The sequence below is a fragment of the Chionomys nivalis genome, chromosome 2, assembly GCF_950005125.1.
Source record: "Chionomys nivalis chromosome 2, mChiNiv1.1, whole genome shotgun sequence".
Taxonomy (NCBI): Eukaryota; Metazoa; Chordata; class Mammalia; order Rodentia; family Cricetidae; genus Chionomys; species Chionomys nivalis.
Window position 1 is genome coordinate 78,033,930 of NC_080087.1, and position 23,330 is coordinate 78,057,259.

Genomic DNA, 23,330 nt, shown 5'->3' on the forward strand with positions numbered 1-23,330 from the left:
ACTTTCTTCGAGTTTGTCATATACATAAGGACTAAACATTATGAACATAATTCTTGCTTGATAATTGTTCCTATTGTATATAGTTTTCCTATGTTACAGTTAAAACCTTTTCTTTTTATTTGACAAAAGGGAGGAAATGTTGTGGGATATTTGTACACTGTGTGAAGACGTATTGCTGTGATTGGTGCAATAAAAAGTTGAACTACCAACAGCTAAGCAAGAAAGATAATGCCACATGATAGAGTGCAGATTAATATAAATGGACTAATTTAAGCAATAAGAGCTAGTTAGGAACAAGCCTAAGCTATAAGATCTGCTTTTTTGCTTGTTTGTTTTTTCAAGACAGGGTTTCTCTGTCGCTCTGGAGCCTATCTTGGAACTAGCTCTTTGTAGACCAGGATGGCCTCAAACTCACAGAGATCTGCCTGCCTCTGCCTCCCAAATGCTGGAATTAAAGGCGTGTGCCACCACTGCCTGGTCAGTTATAAGATGTGCTTTTATAATTAATAAGAAGACTCCATGTCATTATTTGGATGCTGGCTGGCAGGACAGAAAAGACTTACTACATATTATATACTTTACATATTATAATATATTGTTTAAAATATATTATAACATATAAGTATATATTACATTACATATATTATTATATAAAATACAAATATATTATAATCATATATTATGTACATAAATTATATACACATATATTTATATGCATGTAAGTGTTTCTTTAAAGCCCAAACACCAATCAGCTGAGGTTCCCACAGTGGCCCACAAATTGCAGAGTCCCTCAAAAACTCCCACAACTAGAACATTCTGGAACCCTACAGCATCCCCAGGGAAGATGTCACAAGCACACTTCTGACCCACCTGGTTGTGACAGATCCGAAGCAAGGGATATGGTACAAAAATACTTTATTACAAAAGAAATCTGACCCAAACCTAATAATTTACATTGTGATCAGTGCTGCCCCAGGTGCTCCTGGTTCCTCAGGGTGGAGGATGGGGGAGGAGAAGGGATTGTCCTTGGGTTCCTCCACTTCTGGGACTGAACAAAGAATTGATCAGCTAGTGGATTCCAGACTGGGTACCTGGTGCCTGAGAAGAAGTGGGGCTACGAGTCCTTGGCAAGGGGTGAGATTAGGGCTATCTGTGCTCAGTAGTAGGTGCATGTGCTTAGGTGCAAAACCTGATCCTGGAGATTGGGGGGAAGCAGAACAAGGTCCTCACAGGTTCCAGAGAAGTGGTCCCCACAGGGCAGGGAGGCCTCTTCTCATGAGTCCGGGTCTGCCCCCCCATCCCTCTCAGCTGCTTCCTGGAGCTGGGGATGGGGGCACGGGTTGGCCCGGGGTTCGGAGGACTCCTGGGAAGGGCAGGAAGGCAGGTGGAGATGCAGTAGGAAGGAAGAAGTTTTGGGGGGTCACTGGGAAGCCAGGAGGATCCTTCGAGGGAGATAGTGGGGGTGAGGAGCACGGTGAGGACAGGAGACCTGTGGAGCGAATGAGATGCGGTTTAGGGCGGGGAGGTGCCCGCTGAGCCATCTCCAGGGTCCTGAAGGCCCCCAGTGCAGACTCTCACCATTGGAGCTCAGACGACTGTTGCTCTCAGGGGAAGCGATGACACTTTGGTCTGGGGATGGGTCGGGTTGTGACCCTGAGGCGGCCCGAGAGGCCTTCCCCCTTAGGATATCAATGACCTGTGGGAAAATGAGGGTCACGTGAGGTTTTTCCAATCTTTATTCATTCTCTTTCCCTCTCTCTTCCCAGCCCTCCCTCCGTCTGTTTCTCCTTCCTTTTTTCGGTCCCCCTCCTGTAAGGCATCCAGGTGAGGGCCCCGCAGGCACTTCCTTTCTTTGTGACTCAGCTTCCCCTCACCGCCTCCCTTCCAGGCACTGTTACCTCTCTTGCCTAAATTCCCCTCCCCAGGCCCCCACACTCACCCTGCGGCTACGAGCCACCATGAGGGGCGTGTCATTGTGACAATTCTTGAGGCCACTGTCAGCCCCGCTGCGCACCAGCGTGCGCACCAGAGGCAAGAGCCCTCGGCCAGACGCAGAATGCAGAGCGGAGCTGCCGGAGTACATCTGAGCGTTCACATTGGCGCCATGCTGTGGGATAGGACATTCCGGTCAGGAGCTAGTGGCCTCACCTGGCCTGGGTCAGCTGGGGGAAGGGGACAGGTGATCACAACTGGGGCTCACACGGGTGACCAGAACCTGGCAACCAGAGTCTTGACAGGGGGCTGGCGTCAAAGACAGCAAAGGCCAGTAAGCCTGGAGAGTGGGTGCAGGAAGATCAAGAGTTCAAGGTTAACCTGAGCTACAAAGTAAGTTCAAGTCCAGCCTCAGCTACACGAGACTCCAAGGAGGGAGGCTAGGAGAGCTGGACACTGTGGTCCAGTCATTCAAGGGAGAAATCATTAAGGAAAGGTTCTGGAGAGTGGATGGAATGAGTGCAGAAGGACAGAAGGACAAGATAAAAGCCAGAAGCAGGGTCAACAAGGTCATCCCAGGTAAAGCCTAGGCTGGGTTGGGCGACATTTGCTGTCCTCAGATCTCCACAATGTGGCTGACCAAATCTAATTTTAAAAAGGGGTAGGGCATGGTGGCACACTCTCCAGTTCCAGTACTTGGAAGCAAAGGCAGCCAGATCTCTGAGTCCAAGGACAGACTGGTCTACAGAGTGAGTTCTGGGATAGCCAGGAGAATGTAGTGAGACCCTATCTCAAAAACAAAACAAAACAAAACAAAACATGATAAAATAAAAAATAAAAAATAAGCTTAAGGAATGAAGGAATGACTCATTGGTTAAGAGCATTACCGACTCTTCCAGAGGACGGGGTTTGATTATAGGCACCCACACGGCAGCTCACAACCATCTGTAAGGACAGTTCTAGGCTATCTGATGCCCTCTTCTGGCCTCAGAGGACACTGCACACACAGGGTGCACATCTGGAAGCAGATAAACCAACCATGTACAATAAAAGGAAAAAAACCAAGGAAGTAGCACATGCTTTTAATCCCAGAACTCTGGAGGCAGAAGCAGGCAGATCGCTGAGTTTGAGGCCAACTCTATATAGTGAGACCCTTTCTGAAAGAAAGAAAGAAAGAAAGAAAGAAAGAAAGAAAGAAAGAAAGAAAGAAGAGAAAAGAAAGCAAACTTGAATTTGCAAATAAGATGTTGAAGGGAGAGTCAGAGCCTGGGATGAAGCAGTTAACTAGAGTCTGAACTGGAAAACAGGGTCCTGGCCAGGGGTGGAGGTGACAGCTGGACTGGAGTCAGAGGCAGGACGGGGAGGGGGAGGGTGGGTACGAACCAGCAGCAATAGCTGCACCATGCTGAGGCTGTTGTTCTCCACGGCATGTATGAGTGGGGAGCGGCCGCTCTTGATGTCCTGCGGGAGGGCAGGTTTCTCAGTCACCCCCTCTTAGTAGGCTCTGAGCATCCCTCCCTTTGAACTGGTCTCCAGCGCTTTAGATCCTGGAACCCTCAGCGACCCTGGCGCCCTTCGCTAGCTCCGCCTCCTAGACCACACTCCCCCGCACGCAAGGCCACACCCTTGACCGCCGGCCACCCTGGCTCACCACTGCATCGATGTCGGCACCGCGCTCCAGGAGCATCAGAACAGCCTCCTGGCACCCGGTGTTCACCGCTACGTGCAGGGCAGTGAGCCCTGAGGGAAGGGAAAACTTCAGTCAAGCCTCGGCTTGTGTTTGGGTCGTGGCAATCTCACCCTGTCCTCTCTGGGGACTCACCTTCGTAATTGCGAGCCTCCAGGTCCACGGAGCCCGGGGTTGCATGGTCCAGCAGGGCCTGCAGGCAGCTGGGGCTTCGGTGCTCGCACGCTAGGTGGACTGCAGTCTGGCCGTGGCGGTCCAGGGCCATGGGACTGGCACCAGCTGTCACCAGGAGCCGGACCATATCAGGTAATGCGGTGATCACAGCCAGGTGTAGAGGGGTCTGGGGAACAGTGACCGCGAGAGATCAGAATCTTTCCGCGCATGCACATCGGGTTTTCTGAGTCTATTGATGGAAGCCTTTGACATCTCTCCCAGTTCAAGAGTCGGAGACCCCTGCGATTACCTCAAAACCCAGAAAGTCTACCTCGACAGAACTTTCTTTGGTGGGGGGCGATGTGAGATAAACAGGGTGTCAGGGAGCCCATGCTGACCAGACTTGCTCTACAGATGAGGATGACCTGATTGTTGGTGTTCTTGCCTCCACCTCCAACTGCTGAGATCATAGTCCGTGATGGCTTTTGTATTCTTGCTTCGGTTCTAAACATTTTAAGTATTTACTTTCTGTGCATGTGGTATGTGTGTGCCCCAGCGCACTGGTGGAGGTCAATTGGCAACTCGCGGTAGTGAGTTTTTGACCTCAAGTTGTCAGGCCTGGAGGTAAGGACCTTTACTGGGCCAGACTTTTGTTTTGTTTTGTTTTTATAAAGATTTCTATTATGTGCATAGTGTTCTGCCTGCATGTGTCCCCAGAAAGGGCACCAGATCTCATTATAGATGGTTGTGAGCCACCATGTGGCTGTTGGGAATTGGACTCAGGTCCTTTGGAAGAGCAGCCAGTGCTCTTAACCTCTGAGCCATCTCTCCAGCTCCCAAGAAAAGGCAGTGCCTGTTGTATGTCCCAAGCTGGCCTCAAGCTATCTTCCATGCTCAGTTCCTGTCCAGTCTCCCAAATGCTAGGTGACAGATACATGCTACCATGCCCAGATCCACCCGGATGTTGGCTCCCTGCTCCACCTCTTCTCTGGGACTCCTCCTTCCCAGGAGCAGGAACCCCCCCAAAGCCCCAGGGCGACCTCACCTGCCGCAGGTTGTTGTGGACGTCCAGCTCCCGGCCTCCCTGCTGGAAAAGGATAACCAACCTGAGGGCAATTGCCTTGTTGTTCTGGACCACTGCGATGTGGAGAGGCCTGAGGGGACACAGGAGCAGTTGCTGGCATTAGGGACTGATCACTAGGCTGCTGAAAGGGCTGTGTGGGATGCTTCTTTGTTTGTTTTCCGAGACAGGATTTCTCTGTGTAGCCCTGGCTGTTTTGGAACTCACTCTGTAGTCCAGGCTGGCCTTGAACTCACAGAGATCCGCCAGCCTCTGCCTCCTGAGTGTTGGGATTAAAGGTATGAGACACCACCGCCTGGCTGAGTACAGTCATTTATAACCATCCTGGGACAGACAGCCTGAATAGGCTTCCTCTGGCATGACAGCCTCCACCCCCTCCCCAGCTCTCTGGCTTCCACCTGCCCTGGCAGTCCCTCACATCATAGCCAGAGAAATATTTTCAAATATGCCTTCTCCTCTAGTCCTCACTTGATCAAAGGTCCCATGTGAGTTATTAAAAAATTGGATAATTTTTGGCTTTAGGGGTGCTAGGAACAAACCCTTCTACTGGATAAGTGCAGCCTCTATTACTGAGCCTCACCCCAGCCCCTCACAGGGGGATTCTAAGCAGGGGCTCTACTACTGAGCCACACCCCCAGCCCTCACTGGGGATTCTAGGCAGGGGCTCTACCACTGAGCCACACCTCAGCCCCTCACTGGGGGATTCTAGGCAGGAGCTCTACCACCGAACCATGCCCCCAGCCCTTCATTGGGGGATTCTAGGCAAGCATATTGCTGCTGAGCCATGCCCCCAGTCTTCACATGATTTTTAAAAAATATTTATTTATTAATTATGTATACAATATTCTGTCTGCTTGTATGCCTGCAGGCCAGAAGAGGGCACCAGACCTCATTACAGATGGCTGTGAGTCACCATGTGGTTTCTGGGAATTTAACTCAGGACCTTTGGAAGAGCAGGCAATGCTCTTCACCGCTGAGCCATCACTCCAGCCCCTTCACATGATTTTTTTCCTGACAGGTGTTACTATATAACTCAGGATGTCCCTGATCTCACTAAATGGTCCAGGCTGTCCTCAACTTCATGACAATCCTCCCGTCTCCTGAATGCTAGGATTACAGGCTTGACCATCACACATGGATAGACCCTATGTGAGTGGGTGTCTACCTGTGCAGCTCAGAGTGGCATCAAACTGGCAGTCCTCCTGCCTCAGCCTCCCAACACTAAGTTGTTTTGTTCTCGTCTCCCATTTCCTTTGACAGCATCTCGGTGCTCTCTCTTCCCTCCGCTCTGGACACACTGGCCTCCATGCTGTGCACCCGAGACATATCCATAGGGCTAGCCACCCTCACCCCTGCCTCTGCCGAGATACCATGGCAGACTCACATGCCCTCTCCTCTCCCCTGCCATATTTGCCTCCATGTCTTCCGGGCTCATCGTCCACTTTGCAGTCACATCCTGTCTGAGTCTCTCCATGACAGAGTCTGCTGTACTGAGCAGGTTGACTTTCCCTGCCCAGAGGATGTACCTGACAGAGAACAGGTGTGCAGTGACTACCTTCCCCAAGCCACAGCTTCCTCATCTGAGAAGTAGGCACGTCTTGGTCATACATTGGGTTCAGCCTCCACCCAGAGACATCCCAGGGCTGTCCGAGGAGTAAAGGCTTTGACTAAAAGCGGGCAAGGCCAGGCATGGCGGTGTATACGTTTGATCCCAGGACTCAGGAGGCAGAGGCTGGTGGATCTCTGTGAGTTCAAGGCCAGCCTGGTCTACAAGAGCTAGGCTCCAAAGCTACAGAGAAAAGCTATCTTGAAAAATCAAAAAACAATAACAAAACAAAATCCCAAAAAGGCAAAAAACAAACAAAAGAGAATAAAATGAGGAAGAAGGAGCCACGTGGGTTATGGGTCATGGCTCTGTAGCTGTTCGTCAGGCAGTGTAGAATGTCCTGATAGAGTGAAGGACCCATTCACCAGCTCAGGAAGCCTTCCGTTTCCCACAACCTGACAATTTTCTCTGCTGCTCACTTTGGCCGTGGGAGCAGCTGCAAAGCAGAGGTGTGAGGACCGCCATTCTGTCAGTGTCCCAATTACCCCCTTCCCAAAGCTCCCTTCAGACTCAACTGTGCTCCCCACCGAAGCACTTGCCCCTTTCCCAGGGATCACAGACTGCCATTCAGAGGGAGCTTTGCATCTGTTGGTGCTGGGGAGGGAGGGAGAGCAGTGTCGGGTAGACTGCATGTCCTCCTGCTGCACGGCCTTTATTTCACATGTGTGTGAATGTGGTGCATGCATGTGTATGTGTTCCCTCGTGTGCAGCTGCGTGTGCACACACCAGGTGTCTCCCTCTGTGCTCTCCACCTTACTTTCAAGTTTTTAATTTCTGATACCAGGTCTCAGTATGTCAGTTCCTGACTAACATGGAACTCACTGTGGAAACCAGGCTGGCCTCGAACTCAGAGATCCCCCTGCCTCTGCATCTCCAGTGCTGGGATTAAAGGTGCATCCCACTATACCTGGCTTTTGTTTTATTATTCATGCGTGCATGCGTTTATTGTGTATGCACAAGCAGGTGCATATGTGCCACAGCACACATGAGGAGGACAGAGGACCTGCGGAGGTCAGGACTCCTTACCCACCATGCGGGTTTCGGGGATCAGTCTCAGGTTGTTAGGCTTGCTTGCGGCCTCTCTTCTTTCTGAGCCACCTCACCTATCCCTCTACCATATTGATTTCACTATTTTCTTTTTTTTCCTGCTTTTCCTGTGAGTGTGGTGTGCAGGTATGTTTTTGCACTTGTGTGAGTGCACGTGTGTGCACACACATGCGTGGTGATGTCAGAAACTGTCCTCCCTCCCCCTTCCACCTTACTTTTTCAGACAGGGTCTCTCCTTGAACTCACTCACTGGGTGAGCCTCCAGGATCTTCCTGCCTTTTCTCCCAGCTGAGATCAGCAGCCTGAGCTTTTCACTGTGTGTGTGCTGTGGTTCCAAGCTCAGATCCTCTAGGCTTGAGCAACAGGTGCTTTATCCACGGAGCAACCTCTCCATCCCTGGCTGACCTTCATTGAACCTATTTACTAGCCAATCACAGAGGCTGCACATCTGAAAGGGGGACGGGAAGTTTGAGACTACTTGGGCTGCAGAGTGAGATTCCATCATCAAAACAATGCCTTTGGAGCCAGTGGTGGTGGTGCACGCCTTTAATCTCAGCACTTGGGAGGCGGAGGCAGGCAGATCTCTGTGCGATTGAGGCCAGTCTGGTCTACAAGAGCTAGTTTCAGGTCAGGCACCAAAAGCTACAGTGAAGCCCTGTCTCGAAAGTTAAAAAAACAAACAAACAAAATAAAACAACAATAAGCACAACAACAACAACAACAACAAAAAGGTTTTTGGATGCAGTACAAAAGAACCCCTACCCAGAATCCCCAGTGAGGGGCTGAGAGTGTGACTGGTAGAGGCTAGGACGTGCAAGGCTCTGGGTTCTATTCTCACCATTACAAAAAAAAAAAAGCAAAAAGTCCATTAATGAAGCATCTACTTTCTCACGTGCCAACTGCCTTTCACTAACCAGATCTTTGTCAAGGCAGAAAAGTACAGTGAGCATCCAGAATCCACAGTTCAAATTATCTCCCCACATTATTCTGAGGGAGCGCTGAAATCTCGGGGTCCGAGGGGCTTGTGTGAGGAGGGGCACATTCCACCAGGAATGCACACTGGACATCAGAGCTCCCCAGCGGATGCCTGGGGCAAAATACCTCTTGCGTGAGCCTGACTTTCCCTCCCACTATAGCGCCACAGACCAGGTCAGATTACAATCGGCGAATCCCTGAATCTGGATCCAGATGTTGTGAAGCAGATTGAAATCGAAAATGCTGGGGGAGAGGCGGGCCCTGAATCCCCTCCCAGTTTGGCTTCCCTTCGTCCCTCTGCAGCTTCTCCCTGGACGCAGCCAGCCAGGGTCCCTCCCGGCGCGGGCGGGGTTAAGCGAGGGCAGAGAGCGAATGATTTCAGAGAAACGGTCCAGGCTGTAGTTCCCATAAATGCGCGGGCCACAGGGGGTGGGGCGGGGCTGGAGGAAGTGGGGACGGGAGGGGCGGCCCAGCCCTCGGACTTCCAGTAACAGGTCTGCGGGGCGGGGCTGGGCTTCCTGCTCCCGGGGGAGGGAAGCCTGGCCAGCTGGGGATCTACCCGGCCATACCCTGGCACCCCAACTTCCACTCTCCCAGTGGGGGAGGAAACAGAACCCGAGTCCTCCAGCCTTGGGGCCCCTCTTGCAGCTTTACTGTGCCCAGCCTCAGCTGGCTTCTGTTTCCGGTATTCCCGCATTCACACCAAGGTCTTTCTTGGACTTCAGAAACACACATAAATTTACTGAGCAACGACCCCCCAACCCCGCCCCAAGTGGCTTCTCTTTCTTCCGCGTTCCTTGAAAGCCATGGAACTGCAATACTCCAATCTTTACATCTTTGGGGGGGGGGGCACACACACCCTAAGACAGGCAGCTTCATTAAAATATGGGACCACATTTTTACAGCGGGTCGGGGTTTAGTTTATATAAAGTTTGCTTGATTTCTGGTGCATGGGGGCCTAACCGAGGGCTATGACTCCTGAGCCCCTCCCCCATTGTAACCTGCTATTGTTTTGAAATTCTTCCATTTTCTTTAAAATGCATGGAACCGCTATCATGTTTTGAGACAAGGTCTCACCACCCTCAGCCCTCCGCCTGCCTTTCCAGTGCCGCGATTACAAGTGTGCGTGTGCACACCACTGGCTGAAATACTCACTTTCTTCAACAAAGGACTGAAAACTTGGGCAGTTGGTCCTTCCTTTGAGACCTGTGTAAATGTCAGGTCCCCAAACTACGCCCCCCCCATCTCTTTCTTTATTCCCAGTTCCTCCCTGAGACTTAAGGCATGTACCCCATGTTTCTTGCAGAAAGATTCCAACTCCAGATGGCCTTACTCTGTAGCCCAGGCTAACCTCAAGCTGGAGAGGACTCTCCCTGAACTTGCTGGGAATATTCGAAGCTTAACCACCACGCTGGCTTTTCCTAAGATTCTTGTTTCCCTGAAAGAGGTGAAGTCTGGACAACAGGCTTCTGGTTCTCTAGGATTTAGACTTAGGGTCCCTGGCCAGCCTTCCTGCCCTGCCCTCCCCCAGCCTGTGTGAAGTGGGGTTGGTGGCGCAGGCAAGCTGCCAGAGTTTGGCCGGCTGCCCATTCCGGTAAGTCTCGGCCCCAGCGGAAGGGGTTAAGGTTGGAGGGAGCGCCGGAGGGAGTGAAGGGTGCTGACGTGGGGAAGGCAGAGCAGCTGGGCTGCGGTCAGGTTCTGCGGGAAGGGATTTCCCCAGCCGGCAGCTGAGGCAGAAGTGTTTGCGTTGGGGGCGGGAGGAGGGGGTGGGGTGGGGGAGAGGCCTGGAAGAGGGGTGAGGGGCTGTGAGTGCAGACTGCACCTTGCCACCAGACCACAGACAGCTCACCCCTGGGGACTGTTACAAATTAAACCTCCGCATTTGGCCCCTGGGGTGGGAAGCAGCTAGAGTTTTATTGAGTCTTTAATGGACCTCTGACACTTTCTCCTGCTTGAACTCACGCGGTAGCCTACAGCCTCCCCAGGGCAGCTCTGTTCAAACATTACCTACTCAAGTATTGAGCGCTTACTGTTTGCCCAGTCCTGGTCTGTGTACGCTGGTGTATACACCATTGTGTAAAGATCTATGACGAAGCCTGGTTTCCAAACAGAAACGGAGGCTCCAGAACATCAAGCCAGCAGTCCAACCCTTCTCTACACAAATGGGCCAATTGATCTCTGGCTAGAGAGTTCAGATCTCAAACCAATTCCCACATGAGGGCTCCTTATATTTTCCATTTCAGTCGAATGATAATCCCAGTATGTGGGAGGCTGAGGTAGGAGGATTGGGTTGCTGTGAGTTATAAGCTGATGTAGGCTACATAGTGAGTTCCAGGCCACTCACTTCTAGAGCGAGACTCTGTGTCAATGTAAACGAAAAAACTGGACATGGTGGTGCAGGTCTGGAATCCTAGCACTGGGGGTTGGGAGCAGGATCTAAGTAGTCCTAGGCTAGGAAGTGAGTTCTGGGCTAGCCTGGACTACATGTAGCCTTTACTCAACAAAACAAAACAGTTCATCTTTTCCAAAGAGGGACATACTTACAATTCCTGTTTTTACAGAGAGGGAAACTGAGGTACCGAGGAGGGAAAAACAGCTGGGATTCACACCCAGGTTAATTGAGCAGCTGTCAACTGCATGGGGTGTTCATTATATGCTCTGCCCAGGCCTAGACTGCCCTCTGATCCGAGAGATAAACCAGACTGTTGGGAAATCAGCTCAGTGGGCTATGGCCGTGAAAGAATGACGTGGACTAGAAGAGAAACGATCCAAGACTGGGAGGAGGCCAGGGTGAGGGCTGCTTTACTCTGCATCCACCCTGAAAACAGGCACTATGGGTTCGCCATACAGTGACAGGCACGCAAAACAGCTGCCAAGGGCTTCTTTGGTGCTGGGGGAGGAACCTGGGCTTCGTGTGTGTGTGTGTGTGTGTGTGTGTGTGCTTGCGCTAGGCAAGCAAGCACTCTCCCCACTGAGCTTCATCCCCAACCTCAGGTTGGCTTTGAACTCATGGATTCTCCAGCTTTACCCTTAGCTTCCCCAGAACAAGGCTTATCATGTGCATCGGCACCCTGAGCTCTAGCCAAAGTTTACCAACACATGACCTATGACACACTAGACTCAAACCTCCCATATGTGTGTGATACCTCCAAAAAAAAAAATCAGCAGATAAAATGCAGTTCCCAGAGCTGGGCATGGTGACACACACCTTTGAACCCAACACTCAGGAGGTGGATGAAGGCAGATCTATGCAAGTTTGAGGGAGCCTGGGCTCACTCTGTGAGTGAGTTCCAGGCCAGTTAGGGCCACAGAGTGGCCAGCACTCAGGAGGCTCTCTGTGAGTTCGAAGCCAGCCAGGTCTACAGAGGGAAACCCTGCTTTGGAAAACCAACCAACCAACCAACCAACCAACCAACCAACCAACAAAAAAGCAATGGGAGACCCATAGAAGCTCACAACCATCTTTCGCTCCATTTCCAGGGGACCTGTGACCTCTTCTTGTCTCCTCAGGCACCAGGCACGCACACGATGCACAGATATTCACACAGACAAAACATCCATGTATATAAATAAAATTTTAAAAAATGAAAACAAAGAAAGATACAGTTCTTGTTTTTTGGATTATGATAAAAATTGAGAGGTTGGGGGTGTGGCTTCCTGTTAGAGCAAACGAGGAGCGTGCACGAGGCTCAGTCTCCAACCCCCACAGCAGCCCTAGCCAATGATAGCTCTTCAGCGCCCATTTTCCATAGGAGGGAACCGAAGCTCAGGGGGACAGATTGTTCAGTGTCAGCGAGCCATGGAGGCACATTCTAACGGGGGGGTCAGAACCTATTGTCCCCACACTCCATCACTTACGTGTCTCCATCCTCATCTGCACCGGTGGCCAGGGCGATGTCAGCGGAAAGGGGGTGTTCCACGGGGCACATCCTGGGGTAGAGGTGCGTGGGCAGGTTCAGCAGCGGAAAGGGGGGTCCCACCGTTGGGGTAGGGTAAATGGGCACCAAAGGTCCTGAAGACAGCAGAAACAAAAAAGGAAGAGTCAGGTGAAGCCAACCACAGACTCTTGGCTAGGGTTTTCTCCCTTCAAGCCTTGGCATCCTCCCAAATCCCCTGCTCCCATTCCCATGTAACCCAGGCTGATCTTGAACCTCACACCCCTGATCCCCTGCCTCTGTCTCTTCAGTGCTGGAATTATCGACCTGCATCACTTCACTTACTATATTACCTCCATATACAATCATTTAAAATTTTTTCTCTGTATGTGCGTGTGCCTGAGTGTATTTATGTATTTATGTGCACCACATTTGTGCACGTGCCCATGGGGGCCAGTAGAGGGCGCCAGATGCCCTGAAACTGGAGGTATAGGGAGTTATAGGTTCCCACAATATGGATGCAGAGCTCTGAAGTCAAATCCACTACAAGAACACTAAGTCCTCTCAATTGCTGAGCCATCTCTCCTGCCCCAAGGTCCCTTTTCTTTTAAAGATCTATTTCTAGCCTTTACCTTTAAAAGTTGTATTATTTTTTAATGCATATGAATGTTTTGCCTGCATGTATGCATGTGCACCACAGGCCTGCCTTTAGCTGTCAGAGACTAGAAGACGGCCTTGCACTCCTAAGACTGAAGTTACAGATGGTTTTGTGGGCTGTCAGACCTGGATGCTGGGAACACAGCTAGGTCCTCTGCAAGAGCAGCAAGTGCTCTTAACCACTCAGCCATCTCTTTAGCCCTCACCCCTCAATTGAAACACTGTGTCACTGTGTTTTTAGCCCAGACTGGTCTCAGACTCATGGAGATCCTCCTGCCTCAGCTTCCCAAGTGCTGGGATTACAGGCATGCATCACCATGTTTGGCTACCCCAGGTTCTGTTAACTCTTCAAACTTGTTCCTCAAGGCCCAAAGACGTTCTCATTCCCGTCTCTTCCCCAGCTCCTGCACCCTCCGTCCCTCACCCCTATCCCTCATCCCCATTCCCTCGTATGATGCATTGTCTTCTCTCACAAATGTCTGGCCTCCATCCATCTACAGAAGACACCTTTAAGGGCAGAGAGAGACCTGTCACCACCCAGCAGCGGTACCCCAGTTGCAAAGTTACACTGTGAGTAATTCCGTAGCTGGTGGACTAAAGATCTGGTGTTGGGTGCCCGGTAAACACAGGACAGTCAGGGAACTTGGCCCCAGAGTCCTTTTAGATGGAACTGTTGGGAAGGACCATCGCAAAGATGGGAAAAACAGAGGCCAGGGTTCTCATCAGGCAGAGGAAGGCCTCCTGTTCTGCAGCTTGACATCCTCCTGCTGACGCATGGGTATGCTAGAAGCTGCAGAAGCTAGAGGGCCCAAGGAAGCGGGGGTCGGCAGCTCTGGGTTACTGCAGGGGGATGCCCCTTCCTTGATATAAAGCTTGGGGAGAAGGGTACCTGGCTTTCTGCCATCTGACCAGCTTTGGCGTTCCCTTTCCGCAGTCCCACCTTTCCAGGCCCCTGAATCCCTTCCCTCCGACCCAAGTCCTTCAGTTTCCGAATTCCTTAGCTGTGTTCCCCTTCCTAGAACCCTCAGTCCCCAAGTCGGCCCCTAGGGCCACCTGACCCTTGTGAGCACACACAACTGTCTGTGTAGAATGCTAGCTCTGTTTGCTAATTCCTCCTAACCTGCAATATTGGGGTATTGGAGGCTCTGCGTGTCGTGTTATCACTTAGGCCTGTGATCTAAACACGCGGGGTGCTCAGAACCCTAGTGCCTTTCTCTCAACCCCTATGCCCCGTGAAATCTCGGTTCTCAAGATTTAACCTAAGGTTAAATCAGTCTCTTTAGATCCCTGTTCTGTTTCTATGGACCCCCACATATCTGCATGCCAGAAACCCAGTTTCCAAGGTCTGAGTGGCAATTAATTGTTCATAGTCCTTAACATCTGGTCCCTCCCAGTCTGAAATTCTGTGCCTCTGGGATACCATGGGACCCCACATCTGCGCCACTGGACACTGTCGCCTGACAGCCCCCCATAAGACATTTGACCCTTGGGCACCCCTCTGACCTCTTGGCACCCTCATGGTTGAGCTTTGCAGCCTGTTTCGGAGCTGTCTCTGAGACACTAGCTTAGAGTCCTAGACACCATCCTAGAGTCCCAGCTACCAGGAATCCCATCTATTTGTGTCCTGTGCTCTGCTGACCTCAGGTGGCCCCCACCCGGCTCTGACACTCGCGGGGGAGGCTACTCACCCTGGTAGTAAAGCGCCTCCGGCCTGGCCACGCCGTGAGGGGGCCCAAGGACAGCCAGGGTGTCGCAGCTGCTGCGCAGGGGGTCCTGGGGTCCAGCGAGGGTGCGCGGGGCTGTGGGCTCCGGAGACGTGGGGCGCAGTGGGCGTTTGCGGAGCGGCAGCGCGGCGCCCGGGGCGCCCTTGGGCCGGGTGCGCAGGTCCACGGGCCCCTCGTCCATGGCCCCCGCGGGGCATCGGGGCATCGGGCCGCCCGGAGACGCCGGGACGCGCGGCAAGCTCGGCACGGGAAGGCGGTCTCGCCGGGCTGCGGGACTTCCCCTGCTGCCGACTGAACTGAAGGGACTTTTGTCAGCCGGGGCGGCGCCCGCCTCCCGCCTCCCCGCCCCCGGGCCCCCAGGGCCACCCGTCCGCCCCAGGGGTTTCCTGGACCCGCGTCTGGGAGGCGGAGCCGGGGCTGCTGGTCCCCACCCGCTGCTCTGCACAGCTGCCTCTGGCCCGGAGCTGGGTCTAGTCCTAGAGAGATAGTCTCTCTCTCTCTCTCTCTCTCTCTCTCTCTCTCTCTCTCTCTCTCTCTCTCTCCTTCCTTGTTTTCTTAGACTGAAGCTTATGTAGCCTAGGCTAGCCTCGACCTGGCTATGAAGCAGAGGGTGGTCTTGACCTACTGATCCCTCCGGTTTTCACCTCGAGTGCTGAGAAGACACCTGCTCCAAGGGGTCTTGATTTTTCTTTCCTTTTCTTAGATCAGGAATAAAGTAGCCCAGGCTAGCCTTGGAATTTGCTGCAGTAGCAAAGAATGACCTTGAACTCCCAATCCTCCTGCCTCTGCCTCCTATCTTCCCTCCCAGGAGCCGAGGCTGTGGATCTGGACACCGTTAACCGACAAAATTTTCTGTTGTTTGAGCAGGGACCTCCTGCATGCCTGGGATCCAGCCACTCAGCCCTTTCTGTGGTCCCTGTCTCTGAGTTTCATGGCGTGTCTGGTTATCAGAGTCTACGTTTATAAAGAGCAGCCTCCCTTTTTTGACTCTATTGTCACAGGCCCCATCTTTCCTTTAGTGTTTCTGAGTCTTCCAGCCACCTCCTCTGACCCCAACCGTGCAATTCTTGGAGGCCACAGGGTTGCTAGGACGTGGGTTCGAATCCTGATTCCTACTTCCTCTTGGGTGACCTTGACCATGCACTTCCCCCCTGAGTTGCTCGTCCTCCTCCCCACTTTTTGCAATACTGGAGCCTAGGAACTTGTGCACAGCAAGCAACTGTCCTAGCACTGAGCTATGGCCCAGCCTTCCTTTTGCTTTCCAATCTGCCCAAGCTGGCCTTGGATTTGCTCGGTAGCCCAGGATGACTTTGAACTTGGAACCTTTCTGCTGCCTCTTGAGGAGGTGGGGTGACAGCCTGCACCATCAGGGTGCGAATGGAAAGCCCAGCCCAGGCCCTAGCCACCCTCTGTCTTCCTTGTGCCTCAGGGCTCGCAGGCCACAGGGTGGACAAGCGTGTCTGTGTGTGTGTGTGTGTGCGTGTGTGTGTGTGTGTGTGTGTGTCTGCCCGGTCCCTGCCTGCCAGAGATCTCAAAGGAGAAGTTAGTGCCGATGAATCCCAGATGCAGAGGGAAGAGACCTGGAGACAGATCCTGCCAGATGAAAAGTGCAGATAGAGGTTGGGCCAACAGGCCGCAGTTATGGCTCAAGGCCAGTCACTTGTGGAGCTTGGGGGTGCAGGCTGACTCGCTCAGCTTCCCCCACTTCCCTTCCCACCCTGAGGAGGGGCTGGCGGGTGGGGAACAGGCCCGGCTGGTTGGGGCCCTGACTCAAAGGTACAGGAGCTGGGGAGGCGGGGCAGAAGCTCTCAGCCTCCTCAGGGTCCGCCCCGGGGCGGGGCCGCAGTTCGGGGCTTTCCCGGACATCCCTGGAGGTGGAGCGGCCACTGGGGTTGAGTCCAGGTCACTGAGTCACTGGGAGGCGGATGGGGGGAGGCGGTTGGAGATTTAGGGAGGCAGAGACATGGGCACTGCGCTGCGAACCTGCCCAGAGGATTCACGAGGTCCCCTGGTTCTCTCTCCGGATGTTCATGCGTTTCTACAAACCTATCCTTGGGTCCCTTGTCCCATGTCCTGTTTCCTCACTCTTTTAGGGTCTCTGTAGCGCAGGCTGGCCACGGACTAGGGACAATCCTCCTGCCTGGGCCTCCAGAGTGCTGAGATAACAAGTGTGAGCCACCTTCTCCATTTTTCTGTCCCTTTTTGTCTCTGCACCCTCCGTGGTCCTGGAACCATGAACGTGGGTGTGGAGCCTGTGAGGGGACTTTGGCCGGCTGGGGCCGCACCCAAGTGGATGGTTAACCTCGTCTGTGGGATTTGAGGAGCCAGATGACCTTACCTGTTCCCACTGCTTTTGTCTCTCTCTGGCTGTCTCCCCTTACCCCCCACCCCCACCCCACAGTGTGCCTGCCATTAAGGTGAATCAGTGGAGAGGACCGGACCTGGGTTCAAATCTCACCTCCAAGCCACCCCAAGGAGTTGTGTTTGTCTGTAATTCTAACTACTCAAGAGCTGAGGGGCAAGAGCATAGAAAGGTTTGGGTTAGCCTGGGCTACAGAATGAGTTGAAGACCAGCCTGGAAAAACCTGTGGAGACTATCTCAACAAAATGAATCAGTAACCACCACCATGGAGGCTGAGGCAGGAAGGCCAGGAGTTCAAAGACCAGCCTTAGCTACCTACAGAGAAGGTTTGAGGCCAGCCGGGGCTACATGATCCCCAAAATGAACAAGCGGCCAGTAAGTTGCTAGCCACCAAGCTGAACAACTCGGGTTGTATTCAGAATCCACGTGGTCGAAGGAGAGAGCTGACTCTCACAAGCTGTCCTCGTGAGACATGTCCTCTCCATGCCCTGCCTTGTATGCACACACAAACACACATGAGACAAATAATTGTTATAAATATGGCACAAACATAGTGCTGGGGTCCTGTCCCCAACGACTGTCCCTCTGTGTGAGCCGAGAGAAGTCATCATCTCGAGACTCAGCAAGGCAACGTCACCTCTGCCTGCCACCGTGTGGGTGGGGGAGGCCGTAAAGTGAGAAGAGGGATCACCCTGGGAAGGAGCAGGGTGGATTTAGCATCTGCTAACCCACTCCTCTGTGTTTCCCAGGCCCAAGAGAAAGTTGAGGAGCTCTGACCACTAAACGGAAGCTGGGGACAGGGCTTAGGGGCATGATTTGGGACAGGTAAGGTGGCAGCTTGACTTTCACAAGATTGGAGTGGGTGACACAAAGTGTGTGTGTCACACTTGGGGGCAGCATGATGCTGGGGGAGTTGGTGTTTGGTGCTGGTATGTGTGTAAAGATGGAGGAGGGAACAAAAGAGCCTGGGGAGAAGGATCTGTGGAAGAAAAGCAGGGTCAGAGGGAGGAGGTGAGGGTCTGAGAAAGGAGGTGAGGGTCTGAGGGAGGAGGTGAGGGTCTGAGGGAGGAGGTGAGGGTCTGAGGGAGGAGGTGAGGGTCCGAGGGAGGAGGTGAGAGTCAGAGGGAGGAGGTGAGGGTCTGAGGGAGGAGGTGAGGGTCTGAAGGAGGAGGTGAGGGTCTGAAGGAGGAGGTGAGGATCCGAGGGAGGAGGTGAGAGTCAGAGGGAGGAGGTGAGGGTCTGAGGGGGAGGTGAGGGTGTATTTGGGAGGCATCTGGCAATGGAGGTCAGTTCTGAAGGTAGAAGCCTAAGGAAGGAGGCCTTTGTGTGTTTACAAATCTGGTGTTCGCATTTGCTTACTAACTTACCGTGTGTGCCCACGAGTGGACAAGTGTAGGGGACAAGGGGCAGAAGGCAGTCTCCCCTCCCACCACTGGGTCTCAGGATCGAACTCAAGCGGCCAGGCTTGGCAGCAAGCCCCTTTGCCCACCAAGCCATCTCACTGGCCCAAGGGAGCAATTTTTGAGGACTACCCTTGGGGCAAATTGGAAGGTACTGAGCCTGGGGACCCTGTGGGGACAGAGGGGAGGGAAAGGGAGAGAGGCCTGGAACGAGCCCCGCCCTGCAGCTGTCTCTGATTTCCCAGAATGTTCGGCCGCTTAGGAAAGTCCCAGCTCCCACAACAGCCTCTCCTCCAGTGTCGGGAATGGAGGATGCGGAACCAGGATGGCCAACCCCCTGTTTCCCCCCTGGCTTTTCAAACCCCAGGCGGGGAGGACTAGGGTCTCTCCTCTAGGGCTCTGCAGCTCTAGAGGCCTCACCCACTGGCAGGGGCCGCCCCTGGATGAGTCCCAAAACCTTCCCAGAGAGGACTGGGAAGTCCTGCCTGCTGTCTAACCACTTTCCCTCACACAAAGCTCTTTGTCTCTCTTCAGATCTTTTCTTCCTCTCTCCTGATACATCCTTAATTTCTCCTTGGGAGCAGGAAGGAGGGAGAACCAAAGGGGACCTGGACCTCGATTCCCCTTCTGGAAGGGGAGTTAGGGTGAATTACATCCTCATTCTCTCTCGTCCACCTCAGTTTCTGAGTTTTGTTCCATTTTGTTTCTTGGAGGCCTAGGTGCAAATCTTACCAACCTTTAAAATTTGTGACTTCCAGAGTTGACCTCACTCAGCCTCGATTCTCTTATTTGCTAAGTGGACCAGTTCAAGAAAACACACCCTCCCCCCACCCTCACTTTTAAAATGTGCGTACAGTTCTGGCATTCCCGTGCCTGCGGATGGCAGCCTCAGGTGCTGGTCCTCGGCATCGATGTCACCGCCTTTTTTTATGACACGGTCTCGCTGATCTGTGACCCCTTGATTGGGATGGGTTAGCAGAGCAGAGGACAGCGAGCCCCAGGGATGTGCTTGTCAATATTTCCTCATGGGGGAATACACGGTGCCACAGCATGACGCGAGTTTGTAGTGGTTCTATCTATCTATCTATCTATCTATGTATCTATCTATCTATCTATCTATCTATCTATCTATCTATCTATCTACCTATCTATCTACTTATCTATCTACTTATCTATCTATCTATGTATCTATCTATCTATGTATCTATCTATCTATCTATCTATCTATCTATCTATCTATCTATCTATCTATCTATCTACCTACTTATTTATCTACCTACCTACCTACCTACCTACCTACCTACCTACCTACCTACCTACCTATCTATTTACCTTCAACTCAGGTCCTATGCTTGGCAGTGCAAGCAGTTTGCTATGTGTAACTCAGGCTGTCCTGGAACTCTCTCTGTAGACCAGGCTGGCCTTGAACTCACAGAGATCAGCCTGCCTCTGCCTCCTGAGCTCTGGGATTAAAGGCCTGAGCCACCATGCAAACACGTTACTGACAGTGCTTTCTCCTTCCTCGGTTGGCCTCTACTTCATCTGCCTGTTTGTTTGAGGCAGAGTCTTGCTTTGTAGTTCAGGCTAGCCTCAACCTCTCCTTCCTCTGAAGCTTTCTGTGTGCTGGGATTGTGGGCTGAGCCACCATGCTGGGCTATGCTGGGCTTTTCCAATTGTATTTAGTTTATAGATGTATTTGTTTTGTGTTTATGTGTATGAGTGCTTTGGCTACGTGTGTGTCTATGCTCCATGCACATGCCTGGTGCCTATGGAGGTCAGAAGAGGGTGTCAGATCCCCTGGAACTGGAGTGACATGGTTGTGAACCGCCATGTGGGTGCTGGGAATTGAACCCAAATGCTGAGCCACACCTCCTGCTCCTTTCCTGTTCTTCTGATGAAAGTCACTATGTAGTTGTAGCTGAACTCACTATGTAGTCCAGACTGAACCCAAACCGTGCCTCCTAAATGCTGGGATTACCTGTGTGTGTGTCTCTCTGCCTGGCCACACTGCTTGCTTGCCTTAACTGTCCCCCCGAGGTGTCAGGCCTCCTTGTCACCTTTTACACACACAAACGAGACAGAAAGGGGTTGCTCCTTCTGGTCAAGTTCCCACTGGGGTCAGCCCACTTAATCTCTGCCACACCTTGTGAGGAAATTCAGCTACTATTTCTACCTGAGCTGGGCCGTAGCTGTGTTGGCACGGTGCTTTCCCAGAACCATATAAACCTGTCAAGGTGACACAGGCCTGCCATAGCAGCTTTCCTGGGGTGGACACAGCAGAGCCAGATGGTCAGGGTCATCCTCAGCAACACTGTGAAGTCCCAGACTAGCCTGGGCTACACGAGACCCTGTCTCAAGATGAGAGGAAAGCACAGCAGATTCCCAGCTGAAGCGGCTTCCCCAGCTCACACCACACGGAACTGAAAGGAGCTGGGCTGTAAGCGCTGGTTCCCACGGTCCCGGTACCATCTCCAACCTGCTGATTTGGCCAGGTAGCCCTCAGCCCCAGAGGGTGCAAATCGGTTTTCATTCTCAGTCCCTACTCCCAAGGAAGGACTGGTTTGGGTGGAGAAACTGAGGCTTGGAAGGGAGAAGCTGTGGGTTTAGGGTCATCTACAGGGATTTGACAGCCCAACCCATACCCTGCAGCTTGCAACAGGGAGGGGCGAGCAGGTGGACAGAGACCGTCCACCGCGACAAGAAGGAATGGAGTTAGACTTCAGTCGCACGACAAGCCGGAACCTAGATGAAGAGATCTCCAGCAGCCTTCTCTCTGGGCTCCTGGCGTCCACCAGGATGCCCTGCCCCCAGAGGTGAAGCAGGCCAGCTTCCTGGAGCAAGGTCTGGACCTCCGGCTCCTCCCCTTGGGCCTTGGCAGCCGCCTGACTCCCTGGCACTGGGCAGAGTCAGCCCCTTGGGGCTCGGCCAAGGCTTTATCTTTCTTCTCTCTCTCTCTTGGGTCTGCACGCAGGAGCTGAGTCAAGGCATTGCGACATCTGGTTTGTTCTTTCTGCTGCCTGGGAGAGTGACACCCTATGCGCCCCTCCCCCAACCACTCTGACCAGCCTGGAAGGATGGGATCAGGATGTGGGGAGGTTGGCACCTGCCCCTCGGTGGGTGGCTGGGTGTCTCCGAGGGATGGGCACAGATCAGATGGATACAGAGAGTGAACGGACAAGCTATGGAATGAATGTGGGACATCAGGCCCTCATCTGTGGATGACACACTGTCAAATCAGGTTGAGCCAGGCATGCTGGTGAGGATACCTGTCACCCCAGCACTTGGAGGTTGAGGCAGGAGGGTCATGGGTTTGAGGTCAGTGTGGACCACATAGTAAGAGCTTATTTGAAAAAAAGTGGGGGGCAAAACAAGACAAAAACCAAAGCGACCGTCTCTGCTCCTGGGTAAGTGACTCCTGCTGCGAACCTCAGCTTCCTCCTTTGCACAGTGGGGTGATGCACATGCCTTATCAGATGGTTATGAGGGTCAACAGAGTTCAGCCCCTCTCAGAACAGGTCTGGCACAGTATGAATTCCAGTAAGAAAGTGCTGGGTTGCAGTGGGAAACTCCCCTTATCCCAGCACTTGGAAGGCAGAGGTAGGAGCTACAACAGGGACACTCATTTCAAAAAGGGATCTGGGGACATGGCTAAGATGTAGAGCCCCTGCCTAGAATCCCCAGTGAGGGGCTGGGGTGTGGCTCAGTGGTAGAGCACCTGCCTAGAATCCCCCAGTGGGAGGCTGGGGCCGTGACTCAGTGGTAGAGCCCCTGCCTAGAATCCCCCAGTGAGGGGCTGGGGTGTGGCTCAGTGGTAGAGCCCCTGCCTAGAGTCCCCCAGTGAGGGGCTGAGGTGTGGCTCAGTGGTAAGAGCACCTTCCTAGAATCCCCCAGTGAGAGGCTGGGGGTGTGGCTCAGTGGTAGAACCCCTGCCTAGAATCCCCCAGTGAGAGGCTGGGGGTGTGGCTCAGTGGTAGAGCCCCTGCCTAGAATCCCCCAGTGAGAGGCTGGGGGTGTGGCTCAGTGGTAGAGCCCCTGCCTAGAGTCCCCCAGTGAGGGGCTGAGGTGTGGCTCAGTGGTAGAGCCCCTGCCCAGAATCCCCCAGTGAGGGGCTGGGGGAGTGTCTCAGTGATAGACTGCCTATTATATAGGTTGTTTTCAAGAGCTTTATTTTGAGACAGGGTCTGGCTATGCAGACCAGGCTGTCCTCCAACTCCCAGAGATCCACCTACCTTTGGTTCCTGAGTGCTAGGATTAAAGGGGTGTACCATCATGCTCAGCCAGACTCTGGTTTGGATTCTTAGCACCATAAGACAATAAAAAAGAGAGCTGGAGGGGCTGGAGAGATGGCTCAGTGGTTAAGATCACTGGCTGCTCTTCCAGAGGTCCTGAGTTCAAATCCCAGCAACCACATGGTGGCTCATAACCATCTGTAATGAGATCTGGTGCCCTCCTCTGGCGTGCGGGCATACATGAAGGCAGAATGTTGTATACATAATAAATAAATATATCTTTGAGAGAGAGAGAGAGAGAGAGAGAGAGAGAGAGAGAGCGAGCTGGATAGTGGTGGAGCATGCTAATCCCAGCACTCAGGAGGCAGAGGCAGGAGGATCTCTGTGACTTTGAGGCCAGCCTGGTCTACAGAACAAGTTCCAGGACAGCCAGGGCTATGCAAAGAGATGCTGTCTCTAAAAACCAAAACCAAACTAAAAGAAAGAAAAAGGACCTGTGACCATTCTTGACATACATGTCCATGAGAAACTCTAATGATGGCTCCTTCAAAGTTCCACCTAGGCTGGCTCAGGGCACAGTCTTTGTGGCCTCTCGCTGTGGC

At 52.8% G+C, this 23,330-nt stretch overlaps 1 protein-coding gene across 1 annotated transcript; it reads right to left on the minus strand.

Annotated features, from left to right (window-relative positions):
* Positions 1-734: 734 nt before the first annotated feature.
* Bcl3 (BCL3 transcription coactivator) lies at positions 735-15,054 on the minus strand. Its single transcript, XM_057762329.1, has 9 exons — positions 14,702-15,054; positions 12,340-12,493; positions 4,818-4,926; positions 3,755-3,959; positions 3,584-3,672; positions 3,316-3,393; positions 1,940-2,107; positions 1,579-1,696; positions 735-1,489 (listed from the first exon to the last, which is right to left on the minus strand). The coding sequence occupies exons 1-9, from the start codon at positions 14,940-14,942 to the stop codon at positions 1,305-1,307; spliced, it is 1,347 nt and encodes a 448-aa protein (XP_057618312.1). The 5' UTR covers positions 14,943-15,054; the 3' UTR covers positions 735-1,304.
* Positions 15,055-23,330: the final 8,276 nt, after the last annotated feature.

Excerpts from the sequence above, each read along its gene's own strand:
- Bcl3 (XM_057762329.1), bottom strand. The coding sequence starts at position 14,942 with ATGCCCCGATGCCCCGCGGGGGCCATGGACGAGGGGCCCGTGGACCTG. Across the intron at positions 3,673-3,754 it reads GGAGGCTCGCAATTACGAAG|GGCTCACTGCCCTGCACGTA; the intron begins GTGAGTCCCCAG and ends CCCTTCCCTCAG. Across the intron at positions 1,490-1,578 it reads CAGTCGTCTGAGCTCCAATG|GTCTCCTGTCCTCACCGTGC; the intron begins GTGAGAGTCTGC and ends TTCGCTCCACAG.